A 22,120-nucleotide genomic window follows, 5' to 3' on the forward strand; every position below is an offset into this window, starting at 1 on the left:
AGCAGAAGGCATATTTTGTCTGATGGTACAGGACACAGGGGAATGGGCGATAAGGAATCACAGCATCTGGTTAGCCACAGCTGGAAAGGTCCAACTGGTAGAAGTCAGATCAGGTTCTGGAACGCCCCACACGTCAGGCACTGTTTTCCAACTCCCTGGTTTCAGTTAAGCCCATTTTAAAGATATGGGCTAGTTGCAAACTGCTCCCAGCCTCATCCCACACAATGGGGGGCTGGCCATCCCTGGGGGTTGGTTTAGCCTCACCTGAAGTTGCTACAGGTGCTGAGGCCCTGAGTTGTGCTGCTGTTCCTGTGCTGACAGAGTTCAAAACTGATCTGGGTCTCACCACCATGGTTAGGGCAGATTTCATCAAGAAGCGAAAAGCTACTGAGACAACTTTTGTCCTTGCTTATGCCCCTGCAGCTGCTTAGAGTTCAGCAGGGGTGGAACTCAGTGCAGAACTCAGCCCAGAAGTTCTCTGGAGTTAATGAGGGTCCTGGTGCTGTTCTAACTCATGACCGTAGCCAAGACATCATTCTAAATCCATCCACTTCTTGGTCACTCTCCTCTGCTCCTCTTCTCCAGGTGCTTTTAAACCTGACTCCAAAATCAGCTGACATCTAAAGCTGAGGAGTTTCCAGTCTGATCGTCTAGATGAGGCCCGCCCCTAGTAACCTGGCTGGTAAACCACTGGAGTCTCGTACATGGGTGTACTGGCAATTCTGGAGAGCCGTTGTTGTGCTCACAACAAGAGGAAGGGGAATAATACAATGAAGTGCAAGGAAAGGTTCCCCTGGAAAAGGACACTTCAGAGAAGCAAGAGCAATAAATAACCAAACCCCAATGTGACAGCTTAGGCGCTTTTAAGACCCTGCTGGAATTCTGCCAGAGGCCTGGGTCCCTACAGTTCAAGAGGCAGCCTCGGTGCCTGCTATAAAAGTATCCATGACTTTGTGTGCAGAGCCCTTCAGCTATTCAGGCCCAGACCAGCCTGTGATCAATTGTCTCAATCCTCCTCTGACAGCCACCTGCATTCCCTGATCCTGGCCACCAAGCAGGAGTGAGGTGAGCAAGAGGGGATGCTAGAGAGAATGAAGCTTTATGAGTGCATCTATTTTGTTTCCCTTGCCAGAAAAGTGTTTGAGGAAGGCTACCTGCAGCTAAAATAGCTTGGGACAAGTATTTTGCAAGAATGGTCCAGAATATTAAAAATACTAGGTGGAAAAAAACCAAAGAACAGTAGGGAGTGCTTTCCAGGTTAAGGTATTTTACAATTTTGCATAGGTCCTCTGCACATGGGGTGAAATCCACTTCACCCACACTGAGCCTGAGCAATTGCTCTGGCTTTATAGTTGTTAAAGTATAGGGAGCTGGGGAAGTGGAAGTGAAAGCCACCCCCCAACCCAGAGCCAGGTGCGGAGCTCCCATTCTGGAGTCCTAGCCATTGGCTGCTTAATAAGAGTCTTGCATGGGATGGCTGCCAAAAAATGCATGTTTAAAGGCCTGGGAGTAGCAGAGTTAGGAACTGAAGCCAGATTTCCTGGGTCCTGATCCCAGTCACAGAAGCAGCTGCTCTAGCTCAGCATACAGTAGATAAGAATTTTATCACAGATGTTTGAGAGATTCAGGCAAACATTATCAAAGAAGTTGGGGAGGAAATCAGAAAGCAGTAGTGATTAATTTTACATTACACGGTTAGCATACTCTCCAAACATGAAAGTGATTCATTGCTGAATTTCTGGATAATAAGCATCTGTTTAATTTTGACTTAAAAGGAATCTGATGAATTAGGGTAAGGAATAGGGAAATTAAAGAAGGTACCAGGGTGTCTACGGTTAAATCTATAAGAAGAAAGAATCAGTGCAGCATTATATGGCACACACACACACACACACAGTGCTGTCAGGGCAGGTGCTACCAAATTTTAGAGGCAGTGTTAGAAATACCAAAGGGTGGAGTTAATAATGGGCCTATCTACATGCAGTGATGGACCAGCTCTTATTTTCTGCATACATGATTGAATAGGAGAAGCTAAGTAGGGCTATGAGCCTGCATTTGGGTCCACTGAAGCCAACTGGGCTCTGCAGGGACATAGAAGTCTGCCCACATGGACCAATTGCAGCCTCAGGGTGTAAAGGAAGAACCAATGCTCCTACACTACTTCAGCCTGGGCTGCGTTTTGGTTTTGAGACAAAACACTGTGGAGCTCAGCAGTTTCAGGGTTAATCCAGCTGAAACTTGATGATCTGGGCTGAGTGTGGCATTGAACTTTCGGGTTCATTTAAAGCTGAAACTCAAAAGGGGCCATAGGAACTTGCTGGTAGCACCATGGTTAGAGATGTATGCCAGCAGCATCACACTGTTTAGTTAAGTTTAAGGTGGAAAATAACACAGCTGCAGGTTTTGTTGCTACATAAATTACTACTTTGATTTATTAAACTGGGATTGGCTTTTTTTTCCTCCTTTGGGTCTTTTGTGGAATTTACTTTAATGTTGCTATATTCCTGAGATTTGCACCTAAAGGCTGTGCATGCTGAGAAGCGTGTGCATGCTGGAGAGATCAATATCTTTAAATGGTCATGTTTGTAGTTTAGGTTTTGAGATCATCAGCTAGGGAGGCAGAGGAAGCTGAATCTGTAGTTGAATTAGATGCATTGGGCCAAATGTTGGTCCCTGGCCAGATCCACATTAGAAACTTTTGCCCATATAGTAATGTTGCAAGTGTCTTTTTGTATGACATCTCAATGCTGGCAAAAACCTTAGCGTATAGGCAGTGATAGCAGCTAGAGTGTTTTTGCTGGTAGAGCTTATTTCATTCACGAACTGGTATAAACTGCCCAGGCAAAAGCACTTATTTCCAGTATAAACTGTATCTACAGTGGGCAGGTTTGCCAGTATAGTTGCAAAGCTGTACCTGCAATGCTTTTCTAGTGGAGATTCGACTCAGTTAAACAGGTGTATATCCAGAATAACTCTGAAGTCAGTGGAGCCATTCCTGGTTTAAGGCCCATTGTTTTAACTTCTCTTTTAAGATTGCTCAGACAGTGCTTACGCTTTTCCTCTGCGTCTTTTGTGGTTTGTTTACTTCCTTGTATGTCAAAAGGATCTTGTGGTGCAATCAGAGATGTCAAAACAGTTCTGGTAACAGGGTTCATGACCATGGCTGCCTTTGGCTGGCTGCCTCTGCAGCAGAGCAAAAAGATTGCTGTCATGTAGTATAAATACAACTTTTCATTTATCAGTGAGACAAAAGATTAGAAGTTAGGTGATTGCATATGAAATTTTGAATTAGCTCAGATGCAAAACTTGTCAAGGTCGCCCAGCTATTCCTCTCTGCACAGAATGCTTTGTTGTAGCCTATGCATGATGAGAAATAATTACTCATTCGATAGCTGTGTGTGTTTATATGCACCCCACTGACCAGATTCTAAATCAATTCTTAGTCAACAATTGTAAGTCAAAGGTAGTGCTTATATTTAAGTTGCTGCCAAGCTGCACCTGCAATGCTTTTCTAGTGTAGACCTGACTCAGTTGAACAGGTGTAAGTCCAGAATAAAACTCTGAAGTCAGTGGAGCTGGGGGATGCTTTCAGTAAAAACCTGAAACTTGGGGCAGGTTTGCCAAGGTCTCAGGATCGGTCTTGAACGCATGTGGCCTGAGTTGCAGGAGAAGCCTGGCCCATTTGCCGGTCAGCGTGAATCTGGGTGGTTTCAATCAAGTTTTGCTTTGTTTGAAGAAAAAAAAAAAAACACAAAAAAACACAAACTATTTTTTCTGTGCCACTTCCCTGTGCTGGGCTCAGTTTACAAGGGTCTGACTCACCCCATGTTCTACAAACACTGGCTTCTGAATTCATTCTGAGGGTGGGGTCATGACATATCACTGAGCAACAATGCTATCATGAGATATTATTTTGGCACACAGTAAAGAAAAATAGGTGGGAACCCTCCTCTAAGTGCCTCTTTGATACTAAACCCTGACCTTGGACATGCAATAGCCAAAACCATTTTAAAAACAATGCCCACCAAAGTCAAGTCTGTTTCTATTGACTTCAGTCAGTGCTGGATCAGACCCTCCTCTTGTACTATTATGACCACATTGAGGGGAGGGCCTCCCACTTCACAGGGTTCTAGAGTCTGGGCTCCAGCTGAGCCCAGTTGTCTATACTGCAGTGAAACAGCCCGAGTCAGCTGGCATGGGCCAGACGCAGATGACTAATTGCATCTATTGGATGGAGAACGCCAAGATATGAATAAACTTGAAAACTTCTCCAGTTGTAGCTACCCCAAACCTCAAAGGTTACTGGAGCTGGAAAAGCTGGATTTAAATCCAACTCAATAAACCAGAGCACAGTGCCATGCACAAAGATCCTTCCTCAGTGAAAGGGTTATTCTAGGAATTGGCATTGACATGCAATAAATGCCCCTCTATCACAGGATTAGGTTCAAGAATCTCCTTCCCTATTGTCCAAGTGGCTCTGGGGACTGTGCAGTTTTGGCCTGGATCATTAGTCACTGAAAGCAGTTACCATGTGGCAGCTGCTTAAAAGCCTGTTTGAACTCCTCCCCCGCAAACACACATAATCTATCACTCTCCGAGCTACTGCCTCTTAAAAAAAAAAAACAATTGCATCCATTACGCTATGCCCGCCCTCTGATAATAAAACCACCACCACATCACTGACATATTTAATGGAGAAGTACTAAGGGTCATCCAGACTCTGGAGAAAATAAAAAAAGAATAATAATAAGTAAATAAAAAGATTTACTTTAAAAGCATCTGATGGTCCAGATTTGACCTATGGACTATTGGCTACCTCTGTCCTAAGCCATTCATGTACCTGAAATTGAACACAGAAGTGTGTTGGCAGCTAATGCATAGCACAAAGTACTGGGAGTTTATACTCATGCGAGCCTGCCCAGGTAAGAGAGGGTGGCATTTGTCTAAGCTTCCAGGATCCATCCAAATAAAGCCCATGACTAGAATCCACCCTGGCGGAGAAAAAGGCTGAGACCTACATGGGAGAGAGTAAAGGCAGGTAAAGCTGCTGCTGAATTTAGCACAGTTCAGCTACCTGGGCTCAGTTCCGAGCGAACGCCAGCTGATTTATGGCTTTGCATCCCTACGATACATTGATTGTTTCGAGAGGTAGCCCGCTGACATGAGATTGTGGGTTCATTGGAAACCAAACTTCAAGGGACACCTAGGAGGGGAGCGAATCCTCGAGGCCTGAAATCAAAGGCAACGTGCAGACAGAACTGCTGCATTTGTCACTGCTTTTCGCCCCACAGTGCTGCTGGTGAAACCAAGGCACTGCGAGGGGAAGCGACCTGTCAGGTCACACAGCCGCGGCACAGCCGGGAAGACAACCCAGAGGTCCTGACCCTACTTGACATGCCTCTTCTTTGCTGGGTGCTTTCCCTGCTCTGCTGCAGCCTGATCACCTGGCAGATTTATGCCTCACTCCTGGCAGAGAGCACTTGGCTGCAGTCTCTCTCTGTTATTATGTGAAACTAACTCCCTAAACAGCTGCATTTCCAGACGTCTGTTAAGAGGAGATCTCCATTACAAAGGGAATCGCCTGGCACACAAAGGCAGCGGAATATTGTTGGCTGCAATTGATTGAGGAAATTACTCTCTCCCTCTAGAAATGTTTTGCATAGCTGTGCTCTCCAAGATCCGCTTTAATACCAGATACCAGCCCACGGTTCAGAGTTCCCAGTAAGTTTCCATCCCTCCCAGTCCTGGGGAGACAAGAGAACCACAACTGGACAGGAAGCTCTCATTCCTGTAGCCACATCTCCCACCCTCGCAGCCCTAGGCGGGTTCCACTCCCATGGAAGCGCATTGCCATTCACACACCTACGCATTTATTATCTGGCCCATCACTAGGAGCCCGAAGATTGCTTTCTAGTGAAGTACAAAGCAGTTGCAGGAGGAGTCAAAAGTTGAGAAGCAGGTCAGCCCGCACCCCCAAAATCATGAGATTGTCTTAAAACCAGATTCCAGGTTCTTTTTATTTGTCTCCTGCTTTCTCATCCTACATCTATGGCGCTGGAGCTGTGCTGCTTCCTAAAGCAGGCACGGGGTTTTCCCATTTGCTGTCGTTAACCCACCTCTCCAGGAGGCAGTCGCTAGATCGGTTTCAAAGTGATCATTCACTTCCCCAAACCATCATTAACGGGGAGTTCAGGTCGACCAGCTGGGCCTTGTAGCAACTAGGCTAATGGGGCCTGTGCCCAGTGGCCCTGGAAAAAGGGACACACCCCAACCTGCACCGCTTCACCCAGTGCTCCTGCCGGGGAGCAGGGTCGGGACGCAGGGGCTTGCTTTTCTCCGGCTGCCCAGCGCTCCTGCCAGGGAGCAGGGCAAGGCCCTCCGCCCTGACCCCACCCCTGGGCAGGAGCACTCAGGAGGACAGGGGGGCTGCAGGCAGAAGGGGTACAGAGGGGGCCCCCACTTGCTCTGGCCCAGGGCCTCACAAGCCCCTAACCCACCTCGGTTTGTCGCCTTCCAGCACATTAAGTGCACCTAGACTCAAACGTCCGGAAGCCAGGAAATACAGAGTTGTAGGAGGCTGGCCTGTACCGTAACTGGGGTTTAGAGCAATCTGTATGTTAAGATCAGCTGCTTACTGGGGAGCTGAATCTGAGGATACCCTTGCCCAAATGACTCCCAGTTTGCCCCTGTTATGGCACAGCAGTGATCTTATGACAGATGAGGATTACAGAGCCTTTAGAAAATTTAAAGATGCTCAATGTGAGGGATTGAATAATGAGAACTCCTTAATCTAATGATCCCAAATTTTCACCACAAACACTACCCCAGCCTCAGCTGTGGCATACCAGTTTTCAAGACAATCTTCCTCTGCATGTGGACTTTACAGCACTTTTATTTTTAAAGCTATCTTTAATTAATTTAATGGGGGGGGGGAGGGAGCGGTTTTTATCTTGGGAATCCTTTGACTAAATGACCTCAGCTTGCACCCCTAACCCTACCCCTTACCCCAGCATGACATATCAATGTTATGTGGGGCAGTAGCATACCCCAGTTAAGGTTACACCTAAATTTCCATTTTAACCGGGGTGAAAAATTCTACAGCAATCCAGTCTTTTGGGTCAAAGTATATTTAAGGTTTAGTGTAGCCTGTGCACAGCTTGATTTTTCTATGGCCGTTTGTGGGGGGGGGGGGGGCTGTATCTCGTTTGCTATGACTGCTTTAAAAAGGGCCACTCAACTAACAGAAAATACAGCACTTTGAAGAGTGAAATTGATAGATGTGAACACTTGCGTCAAACGGCATGCCTGCCCTGTAGCACGCCCTTCTGGCCAGCATGTTTCTGCCAAACTGGCCTCAGTTTCCCCTTCACTCAGGGCCCTGTACAAAGGCCAAACAGTCCAGATATTCAGAACATTTCCCTGCTGGCATCCACTTGATTAAGTCCTGCACAAAGTCTTTTAAAATAAATCTCAAACTTACCAAGTCTTCATTGCAGTCTCAGCTGGTCCCAGCCCCTCCTCCCTGAGGGTTTGTCTTCCTTGTTGCACATGTTGCCTGCAATGTGCTTAACATGCTGATTCATTATGTATCTAGACTTCAAACATACGAAGCTGATTCACCTTTAAAAATTATTCAGATCCTGATAGCAACTATTACTCATCTTTTATCCAATACAGAAGCTTCCTCTTAGGGTATGTCTAAACTACAAAATTAGGTCGAATTTATAGAAGTCGGTTTTTTTTAGAAATTAGTGTGTGTGTGTCCCCACAGAAAATGCTCTAAGTGCATTAAGTGCATTAACTCAGCAGAGTGCTTCCACAGTACCGAGGCTAGAGTCGGAGTGTTGCACTGGGGGTAGCTATCCCACAGTTCCCACAGTCTCCGCTGCCCATTGGAATTCTGGGTTAAGATCCCAACGCCTGATGGGACTAAAACATTGTCGCGGGTGGTTCTGGGTACATATCGTCAGGCCCCCGTTCCCTCCCTCCCTCCGTGAAAGCAAGGGCAGACAATCGTTTCGCGCCTTTTTCCTGAGTTACCTGTGCAGACGCCATACCATGGCAAGCATGGAGCCCGCTCAGCTCACTGTCACCGTATGTCTCCTGGGTGCTGGCAGACGCGGTACTGCATTGCTACACAGCAGCAGCAACCCATTGCCTTGTGGCAGCAGACGGTGCAATAGGACTGGTAGCCGTCATCGTCATGTCCGAGGTGCTCCTGGTCGCCTCTGTGAGGTCGATCAGGAGCGCCTGGGCAGACATGGGTGCAGGGACTAAATTTGGAGTGACTTGATCAGGTCATTCTCTTTAGTCCTGCAGTCAGTCCTATTGAACCATTTTATGGTGAGCAGGCAGGTGATACGGATTGCTAGCAGTCCTATTGTACCATCTTCTGCCGAGCAGCTATGGAAGGTGGATGGCATGCAGTCCTTCTGCACCGTCTGCTGCCAGCCAAAGATGTGAAAGATAGATGGAGTGTATCAAAACCAGAAATAGACCAGATTTGTTTTGTACTCATTTGCAACCCTGCCCCCTGTCTAGGGGACTCATTCCTCTAGGTCATACTGCAGTCACTCACAGAGAAGGTGCAGCGAGGTAAATCTAGCCATGTATCAATCAGAGGCCAGACTAACCTCCTTGTTCCAATAAGAACAATAACTTAGGTGCACCATTTCTTATTGGAACCCTCCGTGAAGTCCTACCTGAAATACTCCTTGATGTAAAGCCACCCCCTTTGTTGATTTTAACTTCCTGTAAGCCAACCCTGTAAGCCGTGTCGTCAGTCGCCCCTCCCTGCATCAGAGCAACGGCAAACAATCGTGCATCTGAGTTGAGAGTGCTGTCCAGAGTAGTCACAATGGAGCACTCTGGGATAGCTCCCGGAGGCCAATACCATCGAATTGTGTCCACAGTACCCCAAATTCGACCCGCCAAGGCCGATTTAAGTGCTAATCCACTTGTCGGGGGTGGAGTAAGGAAATCGATTTTAAGAGCCCTTTAAGTCGAAATAAAGGGCTTTGTCGTGTGGACGGTTGCAGGTTTACATCGATTTAACGCTACTAAATTCAGCCTAAAGTCCTAGTGTAGACCAGGGCTTACAAACAGGACTAAAGGTTGGTGGTTTCTTTACTTCTCTGTTTATTGGACTGGATAATGGCCTTGCCTTTAAAGACCTTACTGCAACCTCTTCACACTGCAGGAGCTGAAAATAAGACCGAACAATCTGTTCTTAATTGTGTATATAAGGCTCTGCATGGATGTATCTATGGAGTTCAGTGTTTCAGCAACCCAAAAAAAAAACAAAAAATACACCATTTACCTAAAGCATGGCCTTCTCCATAGGCTTTCCCCCTTAGTATCTTTCCTCTGTTGCCTTAGGGCCCTGCAGGAATCTTCTTACTCTCCACAGTGCCTGCAAGTATCTACCAGCCACCTGGCAGCTGTCTCCCCCTTTATAAGACTCAGGTGCCATCCCTTAAGCCTAGTAGGACAGCAGGTAATAAGCCCAGATGCACTAGCGTGCTCTCCCTCTAAAAGGTGCCAATCACCCTAAGACTCCTTGGTTTGTGTGGACTGGATGAATTGTTCCAGAAAGCCATTTATTTTTCATGATAAACATGTTAGTGTTTCGACTGAAAACAGTCAATGTTGACCACATGCCAGTCCTTAGAATAGGTCTTTCATTATGGGTGCCTTTCTTGATGCTCAGCAACCCCTTTGATCATGCAGACATTGATGAGAATCACAGCTACTTGCTTTTCTTTGATCACACCCAGTCCCACCATTCAGGACGGGGGTGTGGAGCAGGCAGCATGATTACATTGCCCTAATGCTGTTGCTCACTAGAGTCTTTCAGCTTCCATCTATTTAATTAATGCTATTTTCCCTAACAATACTTCTAAAATAAAATTTGAATAATAATGTGGGTTGTAGGACACTTTGACATATCAGGTCTCAACAGAAGCTTTGACCTTAGGGCTAAACTTGCAAGAGGCAAGTTTTGTAGAAGGCAGGTACAGAGCAACTAACATTCCCAATGTTCTCAGAGAGCTGCTAAGGGCAGGGGTCAGACTCAGAGCACATGGATACTGGGTGGGTTCAAAACCACAGCACGTCACCTTGAGCCAACCATTTATTCTGATGTCAGGCAACTGGCAAACACGCTGGCTTGTACCAGAGTGCCAGTCCTGCTGCACACACCCAAGTGACTTTCTCTGGCTCATCAGCTTGGCTCAAGCCACCTTGTAGAATAACCTTTTAAACACTGGTTTCAGAGTAGCAGCCCTGTTAGTCTGTATCCGCAAAAAGAAAAGGAGGACTTGTGGCACCGTAGAGACTAACCAATTTATTTGAGCATAAGCTTTCGTAGCTCACGAAAGCTAATGCTCAAATAAATTTGTTAGTCTCTAAGGTGCCACAAGTACTTCTTTTCTTTTAAACGTTGCTTCCCCAAAGGGGCAGTGGGTGCCAGACCTGAGCTGAGATCAGTCACCATAGGGTGCTGCTATCCCAGTTTTGGGAGCGTGGCAGCAGAGCCATGATAGGATGTGAACCAAAAATGTTATAAGAACCATAAACATTTGTTGTGACATTTTTGAAGGGGGTTCTGTTTTGGGAACCCCTTGCTCAAGTTACCTTAAGTTTTGAACACTCTCCCCATAAGGTACAGCAATTGACAAGACACTGTGACTGAGCCCGTGGAGCACTTTGAAATAGCATCTGTTAAACAGTAAGCGAGTCTCAGCCTTACTGGTGGTGGGGCAGTACCACCCCTCTGATAACACTGCTGGCATAGGGCCTGGTCAAAACCCCATCCTAGTCAACAGAAAGACTCCCATGGACTTCAATGGGCTTTGCAGCTGATCTTCCACTGTGAAATCCTCCCAGGTACAAGGAAGGATAATGGTGCAGAGTGCAGCCAACCCTCATGCCTGCCCTTTGCAAGCCCTCCCCACACCCTGACCTACAAGCAGTCAGAGTGAGAGCAGAGGGGCTGCTGCTGGACAGGATGGGGGGCTGGAAGCATTCTGCAGAGCTGCTCTGAGCCCCACGGCTGGGTTTTGTAAGTCATTGCTCCGCTCTGTTCCCCATGATGGAGAGGCCATGCAGAGTAGGCCATTTTTAATTGGCATGAACTGGGGTCTATCTGGAGCTGCTGTCAGTCTCTGGTAGCTCCTTGTTGTTGAGCATGGTGATGGCCAAGTTTCCCCTTTATTTAGCCAATCACCATTTAATCCATGGCTGGTAGTTCCTTGCTATGCCTCCAGCCAGGTGGTTAATAGTCTCTGTCTCCCATCTCAGGGCAGAAAAGAGTCTAATAGGTCAGGAGGCCAGTAATCTTAGCAAAGGGTCAACAGACTCCACCTCTTGGGGTTCAGGCCCCACTGACTCCTCTGCTGGGGAACCCAGGCTGAACCACACCTCAGGGGCCCTGTGTGAAGAAGTTGCAACCAGTTTCTCCAAGTGCCTGCCTGCCTCTGACCACACCTGTCCAGCAGGCTGTTTCCCAGACTCATTCTGTGAGCTTCTGCCTCTGAAGGTCCAGCTACCTGGCTAGCTTCCCATAGTCCATTGCTAAAGGGCCCTGATTTCAGTAGTTCCTCAGCCACTGCTACCCTGCAGCCTTTTTCTGATCCCAGCTGTTGCAGAGCCTCTACTCAGCCCCAGTGGAGGAGGCAGCTCATCTCCCTGTTCGCCCTTTAGCAGCTGGGACAGCATGACCGGGTCTAGGCCAAACTGGGTCTGACAATAATCAAAGAGCTTCAGTTCTGCTGCCCACATTTCAGTCAGGGATATCTTTAAATCAAATAGAGCTGAACTTACTTGCTTCCCTCCCTTAACTCCTCACGGCCAGGAAGATATTTGAATTTTAGTAGGTTAAATCATCAGAGGCCATCGGGCAAAGTGTAGCAGGTTGTTCATGCACTGTCTGTGTCAGGGGGATTTGCACGGTTAGCATTATAGGTGGGTCAGACATTAGAGACACTAAGGGGTGCGTGGGTCTCATGCTCTTACCATACATTCCTCCCAGAAAAAGCTTGTTAAATTTTGTTTTGTTTAATTAAAATAAGGGCACCCTGGAGCCCAGAGGAGAGAGCAAATCGCTCTTGTTTGGATGGCACTGGATTGTGAAATGAAGCGCAGCAGGTGGGGCTGTTCTGTGTGGGTTTCAAGAGATTGCTTAGCCAGCTGCTTCTCACAAATGTGGGGCGGCTCTCTTCTTTCTTGCTTCTGAGGCTACATCTACAGCTTCCCACCTCCCACTCCTTTTCCCCCACTGAGCTGTGAAGAATTCTTGGACAAAGGTGTTATTGTCTCTCTTACAGTGGGAACCCCGACATGCTGGAGGGCAGGACTGATGGATGATGTGCATCACTCTTGCATTGGTAGAGAACTGTACAGTTGAACACAGCTTGTGCTAATAGTATTAATTCCTGGCTTGCTCCTCTTGGGGTCTGATTTTCCTGGAAGTGTTGTCATTGCCTTGCCCTCTAGTAGCTGAAGACTTGGGGGATATTAATGCTGGAGCCGCCGTCAGCTTATGGACATTCTCCTTTAGCTCAACACTGGATCCACAGTTCAACGCCCAGCAGGGACAAATTCTGTCCCACCTCACTGACCAATATTGTCCTGCACTGCTGACTTCCAGTGAATGCCCCTCTTGGCACAATGAAGATTCTGACTTAGTGACTAGCAAGCTACTGTAACCCACAAAAGCCAACCCACTCCATGCCATTGTTGGTGATGGGCAAGCCATGTGTCCCTGGATGAAGCTAGTTGGAGAGACCCTCTAGAGTGGTTGCCCCTCTGATCATGAGCAGAGTTTAGGCGGATGTTGTCAGGAACCACCAGAGACAGTTATCCTCTGCCTTATCATTTCACAGCATTTCCTTGGCAGGGAGGGAGAAGACCATACTATACAAAGACATTCATACAAGTTAAATAGAGCACTTCATTATTTAAACCTGTGTCAGGTGGCAGCAACTCATGCTCTCATTTGGCACAGCGCTGGTGATCATGGCATAGTTCAATATTCCTGGGACTTCCATTAAAGAGACAGTACCAACTCAATTTAGGCCCCAGATTTAGGGGCAGTACAAGTAATGCTTGACATGGCTTGAGCCCAGTAGAAATGTTTCCAATCATTTATATTTTTAGAAGAAGCAGATTTATTCAGCGTGGAATGAAATGTTCCCCTGCAGCGGTCGCAACCTGAATGCAGTTTGTGCTAGTGTGTGAGAGCCAGACCATGACACTGAACCTGACTGGGAACAAACGCACATGTCCAACCAGTCTATTTGCACTCTCCAGCCCCAGTGAGGAGCCCAAAATAACTCACCCATGTCTGGGGGGGAAAGCAAGTGAGATTCTGTAATACGTTTGGATCATAACCCAGCTAAGACTTTTTTGTTTCAAACATGATGTAAAACCCAAGTGTCCCTGTTCAGAAAGGGGGTGTTAAATCATAGCCAGCAAACTCAGGGGCATCTGTGAGGATGGCAGTCCAGCGTGGGGGAAGGACAATGCCTGGCCCATAAGAGGCCATGCAGCTGGAGGCTCCAGGAAGCATAAGAGCCCAGATCCTCAAAGGAATTTAGTCTCCTCACTTCCACTGAGTTCACTGGAATACTTTTCAGGCTCTGGGCCAAGGAACTTTCCCCTCACACCGTGTGTGATTCTTGTGAGGGCCAAGGGTCATTGCACAGTGGGGAGAGCAGGGGCCACAGCCACCCCATTGTCCCTGATGCTGCATGGCACCTCAAACAGAGCAGATGGCAGTGCAGCTATGGCACCCTGGAGTAGGACTGGCACCACCAGTGGAGTAAGTTGTTGCACCCCCTACTGGATCCCCTGCTCCTTCCCCTTATGTGCTGGGCAGCTCTGAGCGGTATCCTGCAAAATACCTGCCAGGGCTCTTACAACATACTGCCAGTGCAGCTCTGGGCCATGGACTGTGCCTTAAAGAGCAGGGTATGCTCCTTCAGCTTGATGGCTCAGGAGATTGGCAATGGGCTACCAAGGATTTCATCTCTAGGCTGCGTTTCAAATCCAGCCCAGTTCTGTAGCAACTGACAGTTGTGACCAGCAGCCCGCTGTGCTTCAATGGCCTCTCTGAAATCCCTCAATAGTGAGGAGGGTTAACAGACTGGCACAAGTAAAATAGGCCAGTGCTGAGGTGTTAGCACTCCAGTCCGCTAGACCCTCACACCAACTCCCTGCAGCGTAAAGGGAGGGAATGGGCAGGAGTTCATTAGCAGGGCGTGTGAATGAACGTGTAGCATCAATGGGCAAGCCATGAGCACGTGAGCCCCAGCCACTCAGAGTCATTCACAAAGAACCAGCTTAGCTGTTCTCCCCTGGCTTGAAGGGATCTGCGCACTCTGGAGACAATGCAGAAAAAAGCCCCAGATTCCCTAGCAAGAGCAGCTCAGCTTTAAATGATCTCATACACTTTGTTCTGACAGCACCTGGTTCTACTCTGAAAAGGGACTGTGTCCAAACAGCATCATCTTACTGAAATACCAGCTCCCCATGTGAGTTGGGAGTCCGCTCCGCCAGCGTCAGAGGAGACAGAAATGCGATGTCGCTGCTTTTCATTCCTGTTAGTGGGGCTGGCTGGCTCATAGTTAGAAATAAACTTGGAAACAGAGCCCATTTGATCTGGGACCCCTGGGAGCAGATATCCAGGGACCCAGGCCAGTCAGAATCACTTATCATGGTTGAGCCAGACTATATGAAACCCCCTTACCATCTAGAACGTGTCCAAAACCTGCCAAGCACCTAGAGTGTATAGACTGAGCATTGGTTCCCTCTGGTTTTTAACCTGTCGAGATGGTTGCCTACCAACCTATTCTCAGTCCCAGGCATGCAGGCGGGAGGCCACTTTCCAGGAAGAGCAGGGGAAAGGTGGGCATGGAGAGACAGCGCTGCCCTCCCCGTCTGCAAACCAGGGACTGAATGAGCTGAGCGTAGTAGAGTCTCCGTGCCACTGAATGAACACACACACCACAGTCAAGCATGAGGATAGCCTGGAGGAGGTACTCATAAACACAGCTGTTCTAGCAAGCACACAGACATGGATTGTACCACTTCAAAGGCAGGGGTGGGCAGCCACAGGTAGACCCCCCTCCCCTGCAGTTCTGATGGTCTTAGCATCACCTACTTAGTGGCTCTCAGTGCAAAACTCATCTGCAAATGCATCTGAAAGTGGTGCAGACGAGAGGCACTGAGCTACCTTGGGCAGCCTGGGAGCTGGGAAATCAGTGCAAGCCAGAGTGGACCCACCCTGGGAGCTGGGTTAGCAGGTGCCTTGATATTCCAGGTCTCAGCTTTAAAAAAAAAAAAAATTTGAAGGACAGCACATTAAAGTGGTCAGGGCACTGCTGGGAGGAAAAAGGGGGCGCAGGGACAAGCTCACGGCCATGGCTGCAAAACCCCTCTGGTAGGTGAATCCATCTCTCTCTCTTTCTTTCTCTCCATTCATTTTCCTGCTGGGTTATTTTATTACATTGTTTTTCTTCAAAGGCGAAGGAGCGAGGGCTGCGCTTGAAACCTTCAGGATTCACCTGTCGGAGCTTGCACAGCATCAGCAGTTCTCTTCCAGCTCCTGGCCCAAGGGCAGCTGAGAATAAGATGGGAGAGGGATATTACCCCATCCATCGGCAGAGGGGGAGGGGAAGGGTGAGAAAGAGGTGCAAGTTTTTCAACGACCCAGGATGTTTCTCTCTTTCTCATATATACACACACATCCGGCAGATAGAGGCGATTTCCACCCCGCCACTGCTCTCTGTCCAAGTGCTGTGCATAGTAAGTGAGTTTAAGAGCCAGGAGAAATTGGAAATAAGATTTACACAGAGAAGGGGCCGGGGAAATTAGCTGCATAGATCGGTGGTTGAGTATGCTGTGATATAGAGCGCAAAGGGGGAGCCAGGGAGATTACCATCCTCTCCTCTAAACTGTCTCTTTCTCTTCCCTGGTTGTGAACATGCCATAACTTCCTAGACTAGGCAATGCATTTTTCCTTCCTCTATAGATTTTTCCCCCATCCCGGTGCAGTTTGCATTATCATTTGCTAAATATATGATGACACTCTGGCCATAGCTTCCTGACCTTTGTATGACTTCCTCCCCCATAGGAATTGCAGATACGTTTCTGGCTACAAACAGCTTTTTATTGATCTCCCAAGTGAGGGTGTAGCAAAAAATCAGGGACAACTGTTTTTAAAAAAATTATTACTTGATGTGAAAATAATGTTGTTTTCTTGCTACGTTTAAGCAACTTGTCGTTAAACATTTGTCTTCTAGGGACCAGATTCTGATCTGATTCCAATTTTATACCAATGTAACTCTATTAACTTCTGTGCCCTTTCTCCTGATTCACACCAGGTTTTAAATAAGCTCAGATTCTGGTCCTGAATATCTTTCATGGACACAAGAAATACTTAATGTTGATTTTTTTTTTTAAACAAGGAAAATCATAAGTCCCTCTAAACTTGAGCAATTATTGTTAAAACAACAGCTCTTTAGTTTTGGTTTTTCATACAATAATCTAATTCAGAGAGAACCTTAGCACATAGCAATTTTCTTTTAAATAATTTTTCTTCTTTCCACCTTATATGGAAAAAGCTGGGGAATAGGTGAAATAAGAATGAAAGAAATAATTTTTAAAGAGATGAGATATTTGTTTGTTTCCTTTGTACGCTTGCATGAAATAAGATTCTGCTGAGTAGCACAGGATCTGGCTGTTCCAGCTGGTGTGTAGTGTAGAGCATGTGTAGTATTCAAATCTGTGTTCTTCCCTGGGAAAAAATTCTAGAGAAGCTCATCCAGAGGGACAGATGTGGTGGTGAAAAGCACAGAGGTTGTTAGTGGATAATGGTATTCCAGAGTTTTCATGCAGCTGTCCCCTTAAAAACCATACACCAATGGCCACAAACACTCTAGCTGCCGCTGCTGTTAGGCTGAGGTTAGAGCTATTCTGTAAGAGATGTGTGTGGAGCAATGGCAGAGGAGCTAGGGGATTTCCCACTGGAAAACGGGAGACTGCTGAGGGTCATTTTGTGCATTTATAATATCACCCCAGGCAAAAATCTTCATTATGCCTGGCCTTTAGGGGGAAAGAATCTGTCCCTGCATTCAAAGTGCCCTTTAGAGAACACTGTACTCTTCTCAAACCCACGTGTGTGAGACAAGCACCTTGAGAATCCAAGAGAAGGGCTTGCTTTACAACAACGTTCCAAAGTACAGGCCTGCAGAGTCACCCAAACAACCCTAACTCTGCTCCTCCAGAAGCACCATACTTAATAACAAGGACACCCAGAAAGAGACAGCAGTATCCATCCATCACATAGACTCTTGACCACAAAAGTACTGATATCTTAATGAGCCCATGTGATCGATGGGTGAGGTTGGATCACACCAACCCACTACCATGGCCAGAGGTGTCTGGCCACAGACACTTTACAAAGTGATAGTGATGCCTTGGTAAGCATGCATCAAATCGATGGGTGTATATAATACAGGTGTTCTGGAATGTACAGAAGTGTCTTACCCAGGTGTTGCCCCTCAACCCTGCCTCCTGACACAAAAAAGCTCACCTGAGTTTAGTGATGCTTTCAGCCCTGACTAGCTGGGGCATGGATTCCTTTTCCTGGGTTCCTTTTCCACTTGGGCTGATGATCCGCCAGCATTGCAGCGAGGAAGCAGGCTAAATTACGTGAGTGCTGATAGTCCTCCACTATTTCCCCCATGTACCCAGAAGGACAGACAAGTTCTCCCACAATTCACTGGGAAAGACTCATGCAGTAGCTCAGGTTTCTGCAGCACACAGAACCCTGGGGGTGTTTCCCATAATTCCTAGCAGCGCACAGAAGGGAGTGGGGACCAGTGAGTGGAGCTGTGTCAGGAATTCTTTTGTAAAAAGAAATTGTGTCAAAAAATGCAAATTCATCAAACCTGAAACTTCCCGCAGGATCATGTTATTTTCAATGACTTATTTGATATAGGAAGGCAGATTAGGGGGGAAAAGTTTTGGAAAATGTCGAAATAGCCCATTTCAACAATTCTGGAAGGAAACAGTCCGACTTCGGGTTCGCAGCGACTTACCTTTTGAACTCTTATTTAATTTTTAGTTACATTTTTAAATGGAACAAAATGAAATGTTTCAAAGTTATCAACATTTTAAACATTTTAAAAGATCCAAACCAGCATTTTTTCCAGGGTTTCTGTTCAGGCACATTTTCAAGATTTTGACTGCCCGTCCCAGTTCAGGAGGGGAATATTTTTCAAATGCTCTAAAATCCCTGTGGGTCAGGAAAACCATTTCCCACCCAGTTCTGTCAGCAAGAGCACAATACACAGAACACAGTAATTTGGGTTCAACTTTGTAGTGTGGCTGCTCACACCTGGGCTAGGCTAACCTAGGTGCTCAGTCTACCTGGGGGCCAGCCACCTAGGCTAACTCTGCAGTGAAGGCACCTGTCACAGCTGGGTCATGGGCAGCTCAGACTTAGTGGTCAGAGCTGGAGTCCACAGTCATGAGACAGGAGTCGAGAGTCTGCTGATTCAGGCTACCAGCAGGTCAGAAGTAGGAGACAAACTTGAGATCAGAACCACGAATCGGTAACCAGAGTCAGGCCAGGTCAGGATACCGGGAGGTCAGAGGCATGAGACAAACTGGTGATCAGAACCACAAGTCAAACACCAGGAGTCAAGTCGGGATGGGATGCCAGGAAGTCAAGCTCAGGGAGCAGGAGCAGGGTGGACCTCCACTTGTTCAGACAGATTCCTGTTCCTGCTGCTGGCTTAAGTAGGGTCAGCAGGCCAATCAGCTGCTCTGGGACTCCACCAATAGGGTTTTAGGGGTGGAGCCTCAGACTCGGGCTGGGGTTGATGGGTCCTAGGTAAGCAGTTATCAGCAGGCTGCCAAGTGGAGTGCATGGAGAAGGTCTGATCCTGCAGACTAAGGTTCAAGGCTTAGGGCTCATGACAACACCCTATGTGATAGCATCAAAATAACTGCTATCTCTCCCCCAAAACCAGCCCAAAGCATTTTTCCTACCAAAGGGCATCGGCATAAATCCAGTCTGATGTTTGTACACTGAGAGAGAATGAGGCAAAAAGCCATTGGAAAAATGGTCTGAAAGTGCATAGGTGAAATCTATAGCCTCAGCATCTCCAAAATGCCTTTTGTGAGTTTTGTCCCAACCTTTCCAGACGTAGTCTCCCTCAGGATGAATTGTGGCATGTAAAATTTCAGGTGGTTTGGATTGTTTTAGAGGCAGTTTGTTTGTTGGTATTAAATTGGCTTTATAGCTGGGAAGGAAGGAAGGGAAAGGAAGAAGAGAAAACCAGCTATAAGTCAAGTCACTTAATGCACTACTGGAAGGGCTCAGACACTTTGGTGATGAGGGGAGGCTAAGGAATAGACGAGAATCTCTCCATAAAAATACAGCTTTGCTGTAGCCCCCTTCCATTTGAACATCTCCACCTTTCAAATGTGAGGATCTAAATCTTTTATAACTGATTTAGGATCCTCTGGTACATTCCAAGACCCCTGATCTAGCACCATCTGTCACGGAGGCAGGCAAAGCCAAGAAGAGAGATCTTTGCCTCCTTTGAGGGGTATGTGAAGCCCTCCCAGACTGCTTGGGCTGCTGCTGGTAGCCATGCCTGGAAGCTAATTGCTGAAACTGCTCCTTGTGGCTTTCCTGTGAGGAGATCATAGAATCATAGAATATCAGGGTTGGAAGGGACCTCAGGAGGTCATCTAGTCCAACCCCCTGCTCAAAGCAGGACCAATCCCCAATTAAATCATCCCAGCCAGGGCTTTGTCAAGCCTGACCTTAAAAACTTCCAAGGAAGGAGATTCCACCACCTCCCTAGATAACGCATTCCAGTGTTTCACCACCCTCCTAGTGAAAAGGTTTTTCCTAATATCCAACCTAAATCTCCCCCACTGCAACTTGAGACCATTACTCCTTGTTCTGTCATCTGCTACCACTGAGAACAGTCTAGAGATGATTGAACCTCCCTTAATGCTGTAGTTCTTGGGGTCTTTAACGTCTCTAAAGCCTCGTCTGTCTTAGCACCAAAGACAGCAGTTCCTTCCAGAGGCAAATCCAGTATTTTTTCTTGAACCTCTGTGAAAAGACCTGAACTCCTGAGCCACAGATTTCACCACAGATTAAAGGACGCTTCAAAGGGCATCCAGGTGAGTCTTAGCCTGTATCCCCCCATGTGGGCCAGATAACCGTTCCTGTGGGATCGTATGCCTCCTCTTTGTACCCCCTCCCCACCGTTGGCTGCACGTCTCAGGGAGGAAGGCTCTGTTCCACCCCCATCATCCCCGGTCGAAGCCCCCTGGCATTACAGCTACTGCTCCTGGAGTTCCTGCCCCAGGCGCAGCTGAGAGCAACTTTTCCTCCTTGGCTGCTGCTCATTCCGCTCCTGGGCAGGTGTTTAGAAGTGGAGAGTGTGTGGCTGAGGGTGCTGAGCTCCCTGTCTTGCTCCTGGCTTTGCTGAGCATTGAGATTGCTCAGGGGACGCCCAGCACCTCACAGAATCAGGCCTTTCACTTTACGGTAGAATGAAACAGGAAAAAACGGGGCCCTGACTATCGGCATCGCGCACCTCAGAGCACTAATGGGCATGGAGCGGTTCGTTCTCCCCAGCTAACCTACATTTCCACAAAGCTTTCCTAAGGGGGTGGGGGGCTGGAGAGGAGGGAAGACGGTGGTTGCCATGGTTACTCTGCTATCATTAACTCCACCAGGAACCTGCCAGGGGTTCTGGGTCTCATCTGCGGGAGTCGCCGCTGCTCCATTACAGTTTGCATGCTGTAATTAAGCAGCAAGGGGATCACATCTGCTGACACAGCGGCTGCGTGAGTGGCAGGAACCTCCAGCTGCTCACTGAGTAGTGAGGCTGCTCAAGAGCTATGGGCCTGTCACATGCAGACAGCGCTACCTGTGGCCAAAGTGTCAGGCTGCCAGTCCCCCTCTCCTGCAGGACAAAGTAATCCAGGAGGTCACACAGGCAGACTGTGCCTAGAATAAACGGACGGTTCTTTGATGTCCTGCACATGCAGCTGGGAATCCCGGTACAGGGGGAAACGGGAGAGTCCTTCCAACTTTTGCACAAGCATTACCTGGGCAAGGCAAAATCTCTGAGCGGGCAGCTATGCTGATGCGACACTGAGAGTGTGGCTTGAGGATGCCGGCTCAGACTCTCCTATGTTTACATGTATTCACTACATGAGTCTATTTCAGGGAGAGCTGGTAGCTCTGTGGATTGGCAGATAGCTGGCTTATAGAATTTTTCACCTCTAGGGTACTAGTTCAAATACAAGCCAACAGTGACTGCAAGTCATCACCAGCTGATGTCTGTCTGTTGGGGTGGGCAAAATGAATTCAGTGACCTCAGTGGACAAGTGTCCCCATCGTAGGGCCCACCAGGCCAGTTGGCCTAACTGCCCTGTGATGGCTGGCTCATGCCACCTTTGTGGCTTGTGAATCCCAGGGGCCAGCAAAGAGGAACTTTCACATTTGTAAACCCTGACAACTGCCATCCGCAGCAGCTGGAGCTCAGAACCCAATCCCCCCCTACCCCCCCCCCCCCCCGCCCGCCCCCAACTCCAGGCCCTGCAGCTTGTCATCTTCTTCCTCGCTGTTCTGTGCAGAACACGGTGGCTGCACCACTGCCTTCTATTTTGCTGGTCTGCTGCAGTGTTAGCTTCTTCCCAAGTCGTTTTGATAGCTTTCAATTCTGCCTCTATTGTGTGTTTCCATGTTATCCTTGGTCTAGTCACCTCTTGATCTGGGGGTTCTCGTCCACCTGCCCAGGTATGTTGTTCTGCTCTTTCCTCCATGTATGTCCTAACCATCTCCATTTTCAGTCCGGAATTTCCTGCCTATCGGTTTCTGTTTCGTCCTCCTCCAGAGTGAGTTTTTCTGGCCATCTGACGCTGAGATTTGGCTGCAGAATCTTGTTTCAGAAAAGCAGGAATTTAGATAGGAAGAGCTTACTAGGTTCCTTGCATACACTTATGTTATACTGGCCCCACACCACCTGTACAAGGGGAATTCTCAGCCCAGAATTGGGGGGTCAGAATCTCCTCACTC

General features: G+C 47.7%; 1 protein-coding gene across 2 annotated transcripts in view; it reads left to right on the forward strand.

The window, feature by feature from the left end:
• Positions 1 to 22,120, forward strand: part of LOC125639503 (hyaluronidase-4) — a 32,301-nt gene that overhangs the window by 1,300 nt on the left and 8,881 nt on the right. Inside the window, exon 1 of one of the 2 annotated variants that reach the window (XM_048856739.2) lies at positions 15,186 to 15,442. The exons of the other annotated variant lie outside the window; for it this stretch is intronic. Coding sequence (XP_048712696.1) covers positions 15,423 to 15,442 — 20 coding nt within the window. The 5' untranslated portion in view covers positions 15,186 to 15,422. Of the gene's footprint in view, positions 1 to 15,185; positions 15,443 to 22,120 lie in introns of those variants that run through there. 2 annotated transcript variants of the gene reach the window in all.

The sequence above is a fragment of the Caretta caretta genome, chromosome 7 (assembly GCF_965140235.1).
Source record: "Caretta caretta isolate rCarCar2 chromosome 7, rCarCar1.hap1, whole genome shotgun sequence".
NCBI classification, from domain to species: Eukaryota; Metazoa; Chordata; order Testudines; family Cheloniidae; genus Caretta; species Caretta caretta.